We start from the raw sequence: 18,055 nt of genomic DNA on the forward strand, positions 1-18,055 counted from the left end.
GAACAATCCAAAAACACATTACCGTAAATAACAGTACAGCCCATTGAAGAGATGCATGTCTGTCCCTCACAGCCTCGCTTTCATTCCCATTAAAAATCAAAGATGGCGCTGCTGTGAATAAGGTCAATTCTGTGGAAAATGAGTATTGGAAGCATTTCATATATTTTAGTATCAATAATAGGTATCGAAAAATCTATATTTTTGACAACACTACATTGCACTTAGTTTATTATTTACAATGCCTTTTTAGAAGACTACAATTGAAAAATGTATATATTATATATAAAATTCAACCCGCCAAAGTGGCTAGTAGTAAAGACTGCGTTCAGCGCCACCGCTAAAACACATCCGCTTTTGGAGTGTGTTAACGACGTCAAGGGAATTGATTCGATGGTTGGATGGTCATGGTTTTCTATTGGTGGATCTCATGTGAGTGACAGGTTGCCCTGCCCTCATCAGAGAAGAGATGCTGCAAGAGGGAGGGGAAATTATTCTGATTCAACATTACAAGGCACATGAACTACTGTTTGTTTGCAAAAGCTTCCCAACCTGAGCTCTGGCTGAGAGAGTCCACCTTAACAACCGTCGTCAGGGCCTCAAACTGGTCTGGCTGGAGGGAGATGGTGGAAACGTCCGCTCTAAGAGCCGGTCCGCTGGCGTCCTGAGCGGGAACCTGCAGCGCGCAGCCTTTAGCGTCCACGAATGACAGCGCGATGCAGGCGATACCTGGGGAGCGCAGCAAGCGGACACGGTTAGAGGAGAAAGTGATGGAGGCGAGAGAGAGAACTAAAGAGAACAGATGCAAAAAATGATGCATGAAAGCAATAGATTCAGCTAGTGCTGAAAGACAAACGGGGGTTTGCTATAGAGACGCATGCTGATATGTTTGTCTCTTCAAATCAAAGCCACTTTCTGTGCTCAAGGGGATGATTTTTATTAAAAGTTACTTCTTTTTGTTATATGAAGGTCACATGAAATCTGTCTTTAAACTTTTTAACATATCCTCATCATTTATTATGCTGCTGCTTTTTCAAATGCCTTTTATGTACAGATCTGATGACCCTCGACAGACACAGCCTTTCAATATTAAAATATGAAAAAGCATCAAGAAACTATGACAAAAAGTGAAATAAAACATTTCAATATTTATTTGATATTGTATGTATTTAAAAAAGTATGCTTTCCCTTAAAAACAACGTTGTTTTAATAATGTTTGTTTTTTGTGCAGTTATATATCTCTTGTGAACAGCACGTTTTTATTGGGTGTAATTTCCATTCAAGCTGTAATTTAGTCAAATTATGCAAAAAGTATGAAAATATAATTTAATAGTAGAGATGCACGGATACTAAATTTCTCAGCCAATGTTGATGGCTGATTACTCAGAATGATATATGCAGATAGTTTTAATGTTTTCAAGAGCGTTAGACTAATGTACACAGCGTTAGACTAAACTGGGAAGGGTCACAGCACTTGCATATTGTTGTCCTATTGCGAGTTTGATTGCTCCTATTTCTCTCCTCATTTGTAAGTCGCTTTGGATAAAATCGCTAAATGATTAAATGTAAAAAAATCTATCTCAACTAATGGTGTAAACTATATCGGGAACCCTCTCATTCGGTTCATTACCACAATATTAGAGGTTAAAACTAACAACAGAGTCCAAACTATTACATTCAACTGCATTTATATATTTACTTGTATTCAAGAGAAAGAAAAGACTCACGCTCCGTGTTGCCACTTGAACAGAGGCGCTACAGCGATCTGTCACGTCAGATTTAAGACCATCAAAACGCCATTTATTGTTTGAATTTCATAAAAAACTGGACATAGTTTGAAAGCTGAGACTTTGTTGCTTATCAGAAGTAACACAGCACAAAGCTCTTTGCGATTATTGGATGGGGGCACACTACAAATAATGTTTGGTGTACTGAAAAGGCACAGACCTGGCAACCCTGGCTTGAACTACGAGACGAGACACAGGATCAAATAGAGCCTGCTTTAACGTCGCTATTTTTCAACTGTTAATGTGTGACTGTAGCCATAAATTCAACACAACACACATTTTCTTCACACACAGTATAAGTTGCAGTCTGACATCTTTTTCCAACCCATTTTGTTGACAGGATATAATCAGCCCTTATCATCGGCTGTTTTAAACAATCAGACAATGGCTAAAAGTGAAAATAATTGCTTTAATCAGCCAATACCGATGATGCATCCCTATTTAATATTTTATTTTGGGTCCATAAAATGCTTGCTATGAAATTAGCTGGTCAGCTAGTCTGACATATTATTCTAAAACTTCTGTGGTAAAAATTTTCACCACAAAACACTATAACAAAACAGTGTTGTTTTTGTTGATTAAAACTAAAGTATTCAAAAATAGTTTTGGGCAATAGAAAACGTTGAAATAAAATTTGATAAAAATATCAGATGAAAAACTTAAACTTAAAAAAAAAAAATTAAAATGTCTTGCTGAAATAAGTAGTATATTTAAGTTGAAGAGGTAAAATTACAAAAATTGAAGTAGAAATAGAAATATTTAAGAAAAAAATGGCAAAAGCTCATAAAATAAAAAGTGCTTAAAAGTGTATAAAGTTTTAAGAGAGTTTAATTTCTAGAAGTCCACAAGGATGAAAGTGCCCACAGTTGAAGAAACACCCATATGTACCCTTAAATTATAGAAACACGACTATATTTCAGAAAAACAATGCCTCTACTGGAGTACAAACTCTCATAAATCCTTTAAATGGGTTTTTCTGCTGTTGTATTGACTCGGTTGTGCTGTTTACAGCGTGAAGCCGCGGCGGCTCTGATAAGCGCAGAAAGAAAGAGATTTCCATCATTAGATTCTCAGAGATCGATGGCGCCTTCGCTCCAGTGGTTGTGGCTATAAGAAAGCCTCGCAAACAGAGCGGCGGTCGCATTAAAAGGCATTAGCAGCAAACAGTGGAGCGCGAGCAGGGATTTATCCAGCTGCTTGTATTAGCGCATGCCGTTAGCGGTTTAAAGCATGATCGATGTGTAAGTGTGTGTGTGTGTGTGTGCCAGATATCAGATGCTAATGTGTTGCACACACAATCACCTGAGATAAATCAACCCTGTGCAAAGTGTGCATGCATTCTGCACAAGTGCGGCCTGGATGCATGTGTGAAAGGTTGCATTTGGTCTGAAACACACAATACACGAGTACATAAATGCTTCCATCGAAGCAAGCTCAATTTCCTGCATCATCGCGTTTCTGAAATGTGTCAGAATGTGATTCACAATGCAATGCAATGCAAGTTCGTGTTGCTTTCAGAGCAGTGCCAATCAATGAGTAGCTTCTCTTTGCCCTCTCATCTAAAACTCCATTAGCTGTGATCTTTTAAGAGCACTTGATGAGGTGTGATGTAGTGTGGCGTGACCCCTGCGCTCCAGTGAGACTACATGAAGACAGAGAAGGGCCGTTCAATCTCTGCTGGACTCTCTGTCTGACTGAAGCCCTAGAGCCCATCACGCAAGTCACTTTCTGATCTATAACGACAGCGGCAGAGAGTGTGAACGAGATGATTTTGGACTCACAGAAAATCTGATCTCGTATACACGGTACAAAGTGATCATTTTAACAAAGTAAAAATACTCTAAACTGCATTACACAATGAGAAGAATAAATGCAGCAATACTTGCAAAAATTTGAAGGGTTGTTTCGAAAGGTACCTTAAATTTATTACGAAAACACGAACAGTCTTTGCGTGATGCATCACTTAAGATTATACAGCACTATAAGTTCACCTTACAGTTTTATACACTAACATTAGTTAAAGATAACATGAACTAACATTTCTTAACTAGTTTCTGTGTTAAATTATACATACTACTAATCCATTTTAACACTATAAGTCAACTGTTCAAAAGTTTGCGGTCAGTGTGATTGTTTTGGAAGAAATTAATTTAATTTAATACATTTTTTATTTAATTAAATTAATAAAGGAAGCATTAAATTAAACAAAAGTGACAGTAACAACATTTATAATGTTACAAAAGATTTCCATCTCAAATAAATGCTGTTCTTTTAAACTGTCTATTCATAAAAAAAGTGATTAAAATGTACTTAAACATATGGTAAACAGTAATATTGTGAAACATAATTACATTTTTGATCAAATAAATGAGTGAGCCTAAGAGACTTTCAGAAACATTAAAAAAAAAATTGCACTGACCCAAACCTTTTGTCAATATTATTAATTGCATTCTGAACTGGCATGAAAAATAATTAACAGTTACTAGTTACAAAAAACTACTAAGATTAATGCTGTAAAAATGCTCTTTGTTATTTGCATAAAAAAAGATAATATATATCACTGCTGTGTTACACTACTATGCAAAGGTGTGCCATTATATAACTCAAATAATACAACTCAAAATAAATATTAAAACTAACAATCAATATTAGTGTACGTGCTGGAAATAATTTGATTATGAAAAGCTGGCGAAACGCATGCGGACCCCAGTTGTTTAGTGCTCTTCTGTATTATTAATTTAGATTTGTTATAAATCAGTGTAACATTCATCTGTGAGTCGGATCTGCTTCAGGAAAAGCTCATCTCTACATCAACACTGTCGAACACTAGGGCTGGGCGATACACCCATCTCCCGTTTCGATTCTATCACGATACTTGGGTGCTGATACGATGTATTGTGATTTTATATTGCAATAGTTTTAACACTAGACCATCGGGAAAAGTTAAATCATACACTTATACAGACTGTACATGATGAATAAGATGAGATCTTCTTTTATTTCAGAAGCATCATACACTACTACATTCTCTTTAATAAATGTTTCAATAACAAATACATTTTTTAACAGTCACTTGTCGCCACTCAGTGGTGAAACAATGTCTTCGATAAATGCGTTATTTTAAGCACCAAGTATCTATCAAAAGCTGATTTTGATCGCTATCGTAGACATCAGTGTTCATATTTGAACTTTAAACTTTTATCCATGTACTTCTATGATAATTTTGTTGCTAAGAATGTTGCGATATGATTTCGTCAAAGTCTAATAGACAGACGAACTGAAAGATCGCGTGAGTGTTTGGATCGAGATCACAGTCTTTTAAAGGGACTCTGTGTAGGAATTTCTCCCATCTAGTGGTGAAATTGTATTTTGCATTGAAACGAATAATGCTCTCCAGCGCCTCACTTTTTCAAATGCGCTTTGCATCTATGGTGGCCGTTATGTACCAAAAAGCTATGACAGGATGTCTTATAATAGCACTTTGAGTTTTTCTTCGGGTGAACAGGTTTGTTATTTAAAACAAACTGAAACTTGAAACAATGAAAAAAATAATGTAACAGTTATCAATTACTGACTGTGAAAAACATTAACTATGGTAATTAGTAGTAATGCCGCCTTTATTCGTTATATTTTTTCAAGTACATGCATTGTTAGATATCATCATCATCAGAGCCTTCTCTAACGTTACTTTACTCAATATCTGCTATTCATCAAAGAGCCAGTTTAACTTTTAACTATAAATGTTCTACTGTCTATATAATAAAGTACACAACCAAGCAATGAAAAAAAAAGCTTGTAATTAAGACCGTTACATTGACTTACCTGTCTAAAAGAAGAAAGCAGGCAACTTCAGGGTCTCTTTCGAAAGCTTTCTCCTGCATTAGCTATCCCGACATTAACCCTTGTTTTTGTAATCTCCGGTCACGTTTCCTTTTACGGTCTATTTTGGACTTTTTCGACGACGAGGACTCCTTATCCTGTGACTCATATGTATGTATGAATGAACGGTGTATAAATAACTGTGCAGTGTGCATCCCTTTAAACTTGCCGCGGCAGTGACAAGTGTCTCTCACTGCTCTGCTCCTCCGCTTCTGCTAGCTTCAGTCACGTGACGCTGGCTCTGAACGAAAACGCATTGTGGAAACGCGTTGGCCTAGTACTTTTTGTCCCTCTCTGCTATTATAGTTTTTCAAGATGGCGGAACTACATGGAAGCCTCCGTGGACCTACCAGTCCCATGTATATAAAGATAATAAATTCTTTGTTTACGAGGATTAGTCTGATCATTGGCATAGGTATTTGTACACCATTGAGGGCATATTTATTAATAAAAATATTAATTTTAGACAATAAAATACCTAAAAAGCTACACATAGTCCCTTTAAAGATGAATGATGCAGCTCTATTGTCTTATCTCTCTCTCAGTACCTGAGCAGCGCGAGGGCTTTTCAGTGCGTTCAGTCTCACGTCTCTTCCACGCGTCCACTTGTGATATTACGACACTCGACACTCATAGATAACGACACATTTCATCCTCTGTTGGAACGAAAGTGGCTAACTTCTGTCAACCTCGTCTACAAGCAAGGACAAAAATAAAGCAATTGAATTAGAATTACTATCGATTCTGGAATAAATAAAAAAATCGATTTTAGAATCGTAAAAAATAAATCGCGGTAGCTATGTGAATCGATTTTTTCTCCCAGCCCTATCAAACACATGAACGCACTGAAGCTAGAGGCCCATTCTTGTTTTCCGCCTCAGATTTCAGCTACATTTACATCAGTGTTTGAAAATGATCGTGTTCGTGATGGAGTCAGTCAGCGGATGAATGTTAACAGCCCTGTCTGTGTGACAGCTACTGTCTTTGTGGCTTCATGGAACAATGAACCAATGAGCTCCAGTCACACAGAGAAACATACAAGCCCTATTGTCTGCAGCTTAAAAGTTGTTTGATACTTCTTAACTAAGCAAACATAAAGGCACATATTGCAATTCTACTGCAAGATGTCAATCGGGGATCGTTTGCACAATGCTCTTTTTCTCAGTGAACTTCTCACTGACTGACTGGAAACATTTGTTTTAATATACGCCAGAAGCATTCAACATTTCCTAGCATTAGCAAGGTGTTTTGAGTTGGTAATTGGGCAGCCAGCTTAGAGGAACAGTTCACCCAATTTAAAAATAAACATACATTTAAAGGTTATTTTCTCTTAGTCTTATATGCATCTGCATTTTGGTGCAAGACAATCTGTGATGGAAAAAAAAAACAGTCCACTTTCCCATTTTTCAATCTGAACATGAAGGAAAATGAGATTTTCAGCAAATAACCAATTCAAATTCCATCAGTTCCTCATATAAAGTTATGCAATGGCTTCAAAAGATTTGGAATATAGTGCACAGGTCAAATGGACAACTTCTATGATGCTTTTTTTTATAATTTTTTAAGCTCTATAGCTCTATAGAGATTGTGTTAAACTTTTCCTTCTAGTCCAGTTATGCCATCCCATCGTGCAAAGTCACAGATTTTTAATGAGCAACGAAGAATTTATTTGGTTAATGTGCTTTCATTGTAGTTTATGTCCATGTTTTCTATCACATGCTTTTTATGTGCATTTTTAGAATTTATGCACATCTTGGCGTTTCCATGTAGCGTTTTTGTATGTTATATCCCAAAATGGGTATAAAAATAGGTGGATGGAAACATGGCACGACATGAAGGTGAGTAAACTTTCATTTTTGGGTGAACTACCCCTTTAAGCTGTGATCATGTGACCATGCAGTACCACACGCAGCCAGTGGGGGCGCCACAGGGCACACAGCAGAACAGTGGAGTGGGTGGAGGGTCTTATACCTTGAAACTGAGAGGTTGGGAAGAGATTCTGAACAAGGTCCGACATTGTACCTGAGGCACAACAGACACCCAACAGGACAGAAACAATGAATGGGACAAATCATCCTTAATGATCAACAGTGTTGGGGAGTTAAGAGTAGCTGTTGAGAAGCACAGCGTCAGAAAATCTGTTTACTAGAGTTTATTTCAATTAACCAGTTTTAAGATTTTTAAGCAATTCAAGTCATCAATTAATGTTGCTCGCAAAAGTCCGTTATGTAAAATTCATGGGGTTCACTTAAAAAACGCAGCTAAAAACCTCTCTGGTTTGAAAATCTTAATCTAAAGATTTCAGATCAGATTTAAAATGACACATTATTTTGAAAGGCCTTTCAATGTGACACAAATGTAACTTTATGTCAGTTGTATTGTGAGTATACTGGTGTTCAAGTTTTGAATCAGCTACTGTAATCGGCATCCTAATTGTTTTTGTAACAGATGAATACTGATTTAAATAAAATAAAGTTGCTTGGCAAACTACAATTTCAGAAAACTGCTGAGAGAGATGAAGAGAAACAGGAAGATGAACATAGAGGTAAAATTCAAATGCAAATTTCAATTAAATTGCCTGCATTAACATCAGTGTTGTTATTGTTAACTAAACCCCCCCAAAAATAGTTTTTTTTTTATATATATAAAATATGAATATTAGTTGATAAACCTACTTAAACAAACATTAGAAATGTTCCCTTGGCAAGTAAATAAAATAAAACTATTAAAAGTACTAAAACCAAAATAATTCAAACCTTAATAAATATATATATTTTAAAATCGAAATAAAATGATGAAAGCACAGAAAAATTACTAAAATATAATAATAATAATAATAATATCTAATAATAATAAATAAATAAATTATATATATATATATACACACAATAAAATAATATAAAATAAAAATATGAAATATATAAATAATGCTAAAATAACACTGATTAATGTACTTGCATAGGATATGTTTTGAGTCATCCCAGGACATGTAATGGCTTGTGGGAAATTCAAACCCATTTCGTATCCACACTGCACTGGTCAGGCTGATAATAGTGAACATCTCAGTCAAGTTCTGCCTTTAAAAACCCCGAAGGAGCTGCTCCGACCTCTCAGGAACTGATATTACTGTCATCCTGCATCAATAACCCCACAAGTAGACAATTCCAGGAGCCACAAAGCCCTTTATTTACATTCTGATTAAGTGCAGGAGCTGTAATGGTGGAAGAGCATCCAGTAATGGCTCTTTTAATAGCGGGTACATTAGGAGATCTTCAGGAGCAGCTCTTCCAGGTATTTGGACTGTCAGTTCATTAGTGTTGGGGAAAGAAGAGGAGAGGACCCTGTGGCTCCAGTCCGAAGCTGCTCCCACTTCTGCCGTGTCCTCCTGACAATTATCTCTCTGCAGTTTTGGGATCAAGTCATATTAGGACCCTAAGAGGCTTGTTAAAGACCCTTCACGTTAATGAGACGGACCTGGAGCCTCCCCTCCGCTGCTGTTAAAGCACTCACAAACTTTCCACTTTCCACCAAAGGACTGTTAAAAACACCCCGCTTTGAGGACCTAAAGGGGTCGGATGCAGATTTCAGATAAGATTTAAAATGAAAGGCCAAATTTTTTAAACTGTACTGTAATTTTCCACTTAAAGAAGTTCAACACCTATTTTGCTGTCAGTTAAAGGATAACTCTCGCCAAAATGCAACCTAGGGTCTTTTTGTTAATCTACCCGAGGCAAACTTTCATGTAAAAGCATAATTAGAATGGAAACGCCACTTATAAGTTTGACCGTATTTTCGTTTTCGGTCAAATTGCCTTTTGAATGGGAGTGCTTGTGGCACGACTATGATAGCATCAAAATCGCTATTTTTAAAACACTAATGCGGCTCGACACAACATGAAACTGTGCTGAAGTATCACCAGAGGCTCTACACATGAACTCCAGCATTGAGAACAGTGTTTGTGTACACAGAGTTTACTAAAAAGAAAGGTTTTGAACAACTCACTGTAACTGTGTCCGCCGGCATTTTGACAGTCGATCTATTAGTACCTATACTAATACTAAGACCTATTAGTGTACACTTTGGAGGAGCTCAGTCACACCGCACAGGTGTAAACACAGAAATGTGCTCGCTTTTTAATAATGCTGAAACGAAACAACTCTGACCAGTCAGCAAATCTAGCGTGATGGAGAGAAACTGTGCCAGCAAACACTGATGGAAGGAATAAAACTCACGAAATTTTGGCAAGATAAACAGGCAAAGTGTGTGTTATTCAGGACCTCAGGAATAAGATTTAGGAGGTGCTAAAGGTGTCACAGCGAGATACAAATCAAAGCACAGAAAAACGAGATGCTGATGGTGTTTGCTAGCTGGGTCGGGGGAATATAAGTGTCTTTACCTTTGCCTCCGGTTCCTTGGCCTCCAGGTTTATTGTACAGGTAGATGTCATGATCCGGCAGCTCGCTGCTCAAATGGAAGTAATGCTAAGAGAGAAAACAGAGAGAAACAAAGAAAACAGATTTATGGAGACTGATAATCTATAATGGTTACACTTTACAATAATGTTCCATTAGTTAACGTTAATTAATGCATTACCTGACATTTACAAACAATGAGCAATCATTTGTTACAGTATTTCATCTTTGGTAACTTTAGCTCATTAATTCATATTAACAGATGTACTTTTCGATTTCAATAATGTAAATGTTGAAATTAGCATTAAGATTAATAAATGCTTTAGAAGTATTTTGTATTATTAATTCATGGTAACTAATGTTAATAAATGGAATCTTATTGTAAAGTGCAACCCAAAAAAATTGTATGCATGCATGTATGCATATTTTATTTATTTATTTTTATATCTTCATAATGATACCAATTTGAAGTTGCACAATATTATTGTTAATCATATCGGTACTGGCCCTAATTATTGATTTTTCATTATTAAATGTTTGATTAGGTACTGGTATTGGTAAAAAATAGATTACAAACAATGAGCAGTTCATTTGTTACAGTATTTATTCATATTTGGTAATGTTAGCTCAGGTACATTAATATATTAACAGACACACTTTTTGATTTCAATAGTGTAATAGTAAATGCTGAAATTAGCATTAAGATTAATAAATGATTCAGAAGTATTTTTCATTGTTAATAACTAATCTTAACAAATAGAATCTTAAAGTAAAGTGCAACCAAATAATGATGTATGCATATTTTATTTATTTATTTTTATATCTTCATAATGATTCTCATTTGAAGTTGCACAATATTATTGTTAATCATATCGGTACTGGCAATAATTATAGATTTTTCATTATTATAGATATGATTAGGTACTGATATTTGTAATTAATAGATAATGTTTGCCTTTTTTACAAACTCTATTTCTATGGCAGGTTTAAAAAGGTACTAAATGCAGACAAGTTGTAATTATAATCACCTGTTCGCTATTATGTGAGAAAAGCAGATGATTATTGTGCACTTTAAATTTTAATCACATATTAACTTCTAAAAGTGTGTTTTTATGTCCTGCCCCCCGGTGGAGAAGTGTATTATGGGAGCTCTCTGAATGAACTCTCGCTGACCTGTTAAACCGAACCACACTCACTCAGAGAGCAGAAATGTCTGAACACATTTGCAGAGCTCTGCTGCGCTCACACGTTATCTGTGGTGGGTCGCTTCACACGCACATCAAAGTATAAACCGCTTATTGCAAACCTCTTCGTTACACTTTTTTTAATATATATATATATATTTACGTAATCAGCAGTATTTCTGACCAATGTATTTCATCAGACCATTTTAAAATGATTTGTGGAAGTGTAAAATTTAAGACTTTTGAAGAGGGCATATTTCATCAGCAAATTATTCAGAATATTAATGTATGTAGTAATAAATAATAATAATAAAAAATTTCTTTAAGATTTACGTAAATACCCATATTTCTGGGCAATGGATTTCAAAAGCTCATTTAAAAATTAATTGTGAAAGCGAAGAATTATTTCTTTAGAAAAAGAAAAGTGTGTACTATATATATATATATATATATATATATATATATATATATATATATATATATATATATATATATATATATATGTATATATATATATATGTATATATATATATATATATGTATATATATATATATATATATATATGTATATATATATGTATATATATATATGTATATATATATATATATGTATATATATATATGTGTATATATATATATGTGTATATATATATATGTATATATATATGTATATATATATATATGTATATATATATATATATATATATATGTATATATATATATGTATATGTATATATATATATATATATATATATATATATATATATATATATATATATATATAAAGAGTTCAGATGCAAAAGCCTCTAAGTGCCATCTGAAATTTTCTTCTAGAATGATCATTTTTATCAAGCTTGTATATTTAAATTCAGTAATTTCACATAAATGGCAATGAAAATTACCTATTAATTGTCATTTAAGTGAAATTACTGAACTTAAATATACGAGCTTGATAAAAATGATCATTCTATAAGATTTCAGAAGCTTCATATATACACACACACACACACACACTGAATATTTTGCAAAAGAAATAAGCCTCTATATAAAGAAAGTATTTTACAAAATACTTAGCTCAAAAATATTAATGAAATAATGAAAATAATAATACATAATTTCAGTGTTTATTAATAATAATTATAATAATAATTCAAAATAAAACCTGTGATTATTCTTTAATATTTTAGCTTTTACATTTTATGCTTCACAAGTCCCTGTGTAATATTTGTTCAAATAAATAAATATATATTTAAGTCATATTTAAATGTTTTGGTATGATTCTGCAGTGTATAAACTGTTCTGTTGTTTAAATCAGGGAACATTTTACAGATTTATAATGTCATTTCTAACCCTAAATCTACAGCGGTGCTTCTCTGACACGTGACCATCTCTATGAATCAAAGCACTGCGAATGTGTCCGTCTGTCAGTCTGTTACGGCGGGATCAGATTGAGTGTACCTTGAAGTGGTGCTCGATGTTGCTGTCGGTGTATTTGGGGATGTGGAGGAAGATGAGGAGGTTCTGGCGGAGGTAGTGAGCCACGGCCTGGATCCACGGCACACAGTACTGAGGCAGGCAGAACTCCATCACTTCCGTCGCCGGAGAGCCGGGAGGCTGAATGAACTGAGACGAAGAAGAAAGAGTGGAACTGAAGAAATGATCACATCCACAGTCTATTATCCAACCATTAAATCTCAGACGACATGCCAGCTGAGCGCCCACAGACGGAAACTGACCCTCTGATGTATGAGAGAAACAGAGACCGCACCTTCAGCAGCTTTTCGGTGATACTTCAAAAAATCTTCAATAAAAAACTCGCTCTGAGATGAATCAATACATTACAAGCTTTGATTCAAAGCAAAAAGTAATTAAAAAAATCAGAAGAGAGCAAAAAGGCTTTAGAAGACTTTAAGAGCTTTAGAAGAAAATAAGTTTTATTTTATGATACTTTTATGCCATTTTTTCACAAATGTCTGTCTCTGCATAGAGAAGGTAAATATCATTTGCTTAAAGTCCCCCTGAAGAATAATTTCATCACTTAAAACTCATCTTTGATCACCAAAATGACATATTTAAATGTTTTTTAAAATAAATTTAAATAAATTCTTCATGCCTTAAAGGGGTCATGACATGGTTTTTTCTTTTCTTTTATTGTGTTCCCTTAGGTGCAATTATAGTATTACTATAGTTTTTTGGACAAAAAAAACGTTTAAAATTTAGTGATTTATGACCTTTTCCCACCCTGTTTCTCATGCTCTGATTCAAACAGTCTGTTTTGGGGTGTTTCCCCTTTAAGAGTTCAGTGTTAACACCCACTGTTATGATTGGATAAGGTCAGTGCCTATGCATCAATTGTTAACGCCCCCTTTTCAAAACGTGCGGATTTTGCGGAGCTGTGTTTACCGGTACCATAGTAACGGGTGATGCGTGCGAGGTGATGGCGATTGCAATGATTTTTGAGTCGGAATCAGAGGAAATGAACCATCAACACAACTAAGAATGCATCTGCCCGTCCACATAGAAAGTGTGAAAGTATTTTGTCAGTTTAACAGCCTACATCTTTTAATAGCCTACGGGGCATGAACATGACGGTTATAAAACAATAAGTAGGCTAAAAAACACGGTGATTATTCATAATGAATTAAACTGCAATTAACGTTTTAAAAAAGTTTTACGTTTTAAATAGCCTACATTACTTACAGTTTGCATCGTCGTTGTGTAGCCCAGAATAGTCCACACGGCCTTGTCTTGTACAAACGTTTTCTGGCAAAGCCAGCATCAAACTGCGATTGTTCTCAACTGTCCTCATCCTTGAAATGTGGAGAACACACGCTTAAATTAACACTGCCGTGACTGGGACGTCCGCGAAAAATAAACTGCATCCATCTTCCCCTGACGTCTGGATCTTTCAGCAGCGTATATTATTCAAACATGTTGTTTGTCCACAGCCAGGAACAGCACATCTGCGTGTCGTGACATCGCAATCTTCTTGTAAATAGACCCACTCGCTGCACGTCGACTGAACACATGTGAAGCGCGTGACAGATGCGATTGCGATGATGAAATGAGGCTAGTTATCTTGCGCTTGAAGCGTAGTTGTCTACGCTGGAGGCGGTCATATGCAAACGACTGCTACGTCACTTCGTACCGTGACGTCACTTCATACCATGGATCCAGAACGAGCTGTATTTAGAGCTTGATTAAATAAATGCTTCGTTTATAATGGGGAGGACGTCTTAAGCTATGAAACTTGCAGGACGTTTTAATGGTACAAAGACCTCTTATATGCCAAAAGATCAAGGCAAATTTGGTTTCTCATGTCATGACCCCTTTAAAATATCTTGAATGTAACTCGACACCCTTGCCTCATTTAGTATGCGCGGTTCTATGAATATGCAACTGAGCCCCGCCTCCACTCACTCCCTCAGCTCAGAGATCCACTGGTTGACGATCACACGTTGATCTGATTGGTTACAAGGTAGTTTGTGACGTCAGAAACACCAGCGATTTCAAAGCGTGTTTTTGAGACTGTCTTTGGTCTAATGCAGTTTTAACTCAGCAATGGTGTCGACTTATGAATTTACACATGGCTTGTCTTAAAGCATATTAAAAAGACCACATTAAAAGCTTGATTTTCACCACAGGGGGACTTTAATCTGTTCTGCACCAGCCTGTGGTTAAGAACAAGTCAGACACAGAAAAAAGAGGGTTGAGAAGAGAGACGGAGAAAGAGAGATCACCTCCACATCTGCAGGCGTCAGTTTACAGTTCCTGACCAGCATGACTGTAATAATGTCCAGCGTGGCCTCGTCCAGACGCTTCCTCAATACCTTCACCAATTCATCAGTGATCTCTGGACCTGTACATCACAAAACATAACATCTCACTATGATATATGTCATATTATGCAAGTAAAATTGTTCACAGATTGAAAGCCACTTCATATTGACTTTCGATTTATAAATTAAGCCTCGCTAGCAGGTGCCGATATGCCTTAGAGCTGCTCGCTAAAGCAAGAAAAGTCCCAATAAATTACAAATACGCATTTAAAATTAATCTGATAGACTGGAAATGCTTTGTATGATTACACTTTGGGAGTGAAGTAAAACATTTACAGGAATGAAATGACTCATGGGCATAATAACAGCAGGACGGGTGCGAAGGCCAACAGCGCCTCCTGTCAGATGCTGACGCCACTGCATGTGCTGTTGGAGAGTCCTGAGAGATTGACTTTGCTGAAAATCAATGCTGTTTCTCTGTACTTAAAAGGTTTTTTTTTTTTTTTTTTTACTTATCTAAATCTTTGCTGTATGCTCAACTTCCTCCAGATAAAAGTTTCGGCACACTTGACTGAATTTATATTTTACGCACCATACATATATATGAAGAGTTCAGATGCAAAAGCCTCTAAGTGCCATCTGAAATTTTCTTCTAGAATGATCATTTTTATCAAGCTCGTTTATTTAAATTCAGTAATTTCACTTAAATGGCAATGAAAATTACCTATTCATTGTAATTTAAGTGAAATTACTGAACTTATACGAGCTTGATAAAAATGATCATTCTAGAAGAAAATTTCAGAGCCTTTTGCATCTGAATCTTTGCATCTTCATACATACATATATATATATATACATATATATATATATATATATATATATATATATATATATATATATATATATATGTGTGTGTATATATATATATATATATATATATATATGTTTGGGGTCTTTAAGATTTTTTTATGTTTCAGAAAGAGGTCTCATTTGCTCACCAAGGCTGCATTTATTTGATCAAAAATATATTTAAAACAGTAATATTGTAAAATATTATTACAATAAAAAAAATTCTATTGTATTATATGTTCAAATGTAATTTACTCCTGTGATCAAAGCTGAAATTTCAGCATCATTACTCCAGTCTTCAGTGTCACATGATCCTTCAGAAATCTAATATTATGATTTGCTGCTCAAGAAACATTTATGATTATTATCAATAATGAAAACAGCTGAGCTGCTTCACATTTTTGTGGAAACTGTGATTACATTTTTTTTTTTCAGGATTCTTTTATGAATAGAAAGTTTAACAGAACAGCATTTATTTGAAGTAGAAACTTCTGATCAATTTAATGCATCCTTGCTGAATAAAAGTAGCTATATAAAAAAATATAGATAAATACATCTTACAGACCACATACTTTTGAGTGGTATTGTGTGTAATACATACACACATATAAAAATTATCTTCCATTAGGGTTTTACCCCCTTTTTTTTTTCTTTTTTTTGTCAATATAAATGTAATATATACATAAAATAAGTAACATGACAAACTTTTGGTAACATGTTTCAGTCACTGCATAATTCTTATACTTCATTATTATGTTTTAATAATTTTTCCATTATTCTAAATGTGTGCAAAATAGTCATAATAAAGAACTAATAAATATTTGCTCCTCAAAATTAAGATAAAGGCAGTTTGTTGTCATACATGACTCTTTCTTGTTAAACCATTTCAACTGCTAAAAACTCATCTCAGATATCGCTGCACTTTATTCTGCTTGGTTGTGTTCTTTCTAGTTTGTATATGAATGCAAGAATATTTAGTCTGGTTTGAGAAGGTGTGTTGCCTGTAGTCGTGTAATATCCCTAAGAGAAACAACACACTTCACTGCATCTTGTGTTTCATGTCACTGTTTTCACACATTTATCTGTCCCTGTCTCTCACCTGCAGTCCCCACACCATGCACCAGCAGCAAAATGTGTTTGTCCACCAGTCCAACCAGCCTTGAGCCTTCCAGAGACGAGCGTGATCCCTATGAACACAAGATACATGTTATAACATACCTACATCACATCAGGCACATAGGGGCACGCTCTACGCCAGTTTTCCAGGCAATAACAGGGTTTCTGCAGGTTTCAGTAAGTCAAATTTAAGACCCTTTTAAGACATTTTAAGACCATAAAGATTGAAATTTAAGACCTGCAAGACGCATTATCCAAGTTAGATATAGTTACCTTGGGATCATTAGAGTATATATCTATCTCTCTAGGATTATCTGATGTGTGTGTGTGAGAGAGAGGGAGAGGTAGTTTTTTTTATAAAAAATTGTACTTTTGCATATTATACTGTAAAAACCCAATTATTGTTGATTTTATTTGATCATAGTTGATCATAACTAGAGAGGAAATGATGAGATGTTTAAAGTGACCAAAATTATCACGGTTATCACAAAATCCTGTTCAAAAAGTACTAATACTACAGAATGAAGTCAATTCAACAAGTTTTATTTAGAAAAACAGCAAATAACAAATTGATTAGCATCAATATGCACTTTTTATTTACGTGAACATTAAAATGCCATTAAAAGTGATGGGCAGATTTTAAAAGAGTGTCTTGCAACATGTTATCTACTAACATGTACAAGGTCAAATAAAGTTTTGACAAAAAATGTTTTATACAAAGATAAATCTCATATTTCAGCCTTTAATTTTTTTATATATATATATATATATATATATATATATATATATATATATATATATATATATATATATATATATATATATATATATATAAAAGAATGAGTCAAAAAAGTTAAATTACTGACATTTATACATTAGCTTATATTTATTAGTAGTGTTTGGGTGCACCCCCATCCTTCATGTTGACTGAGCTTTCAATGTTGTTATGGAAAGGGGTGATTGGTTGGTTCCTGTCACATGACCTTCGGTGCGTTTGCGGCATTCTGAAAAATGTTTAGATTTTTTTCATCTCGTTGCGCCTGGTAAAAATA

General features: G+C 34.8%; 1 protein-coding gene across 11 annotated transcripts in view; it reads right to left on the reverse strand.

Annotated features, from left to right (window-relative positions):
- The window catches only part of szt2 (SZT2 subunit of KICSTOR complex), a 134,492-nt gene that overhangs the window by 60,522 nt on the left and 55,915 nt on the right, over window positions 1-18,055 (reverse strand). For 6 of the 11 annotated variants that reach the window (XM_081379764.1, XM_081379763.1, XM_081379758.1 and 3 more), the window contains 5 exons: window positions 16,987-17,074; window positions 15,000-15,118; window positions 12,718-12,882; window positions 10,060-10,144; window positions 550-726 (listed from right to left, as the gene is read on the reverse strand). In XM_081379764.1, coding sequence (XP_081235890.1) covers window positions 550-726; window positions 10,060-10,144; window positions 12,718-12,882; window positions 15,000-15,118; window positions 16,987-17,074 — 634 coding nt within the window. Of the gene's footprint in view, window positions 1-549; window positions 727-7,634; window positions 7,686-10,059; window positions 10,145-12,717; window positions 12,883-14,999; window positions 15,119-16,986; window positions 17,075-18,055 lie in introns of all 11 variants that reach the window. The other 5 variants (XM_081379762.1, XM_081379759.1, XM_081379760.1 and 2 more) reach the window with 1 other exon arrangement.

This window comes from Scardinius erythrophthalmus (genome assembly GCF_964197995.2).
Source record: "Scardinius erythrophthalmus genome assembly, chromosome: 12".
Lineage (NCBI taxonomy): Eukaryota > Metazoa > Chordata > Actinopteri > Cypriniformes > Leuciscidae > Scardinius > Scardinius erythrophthalmus.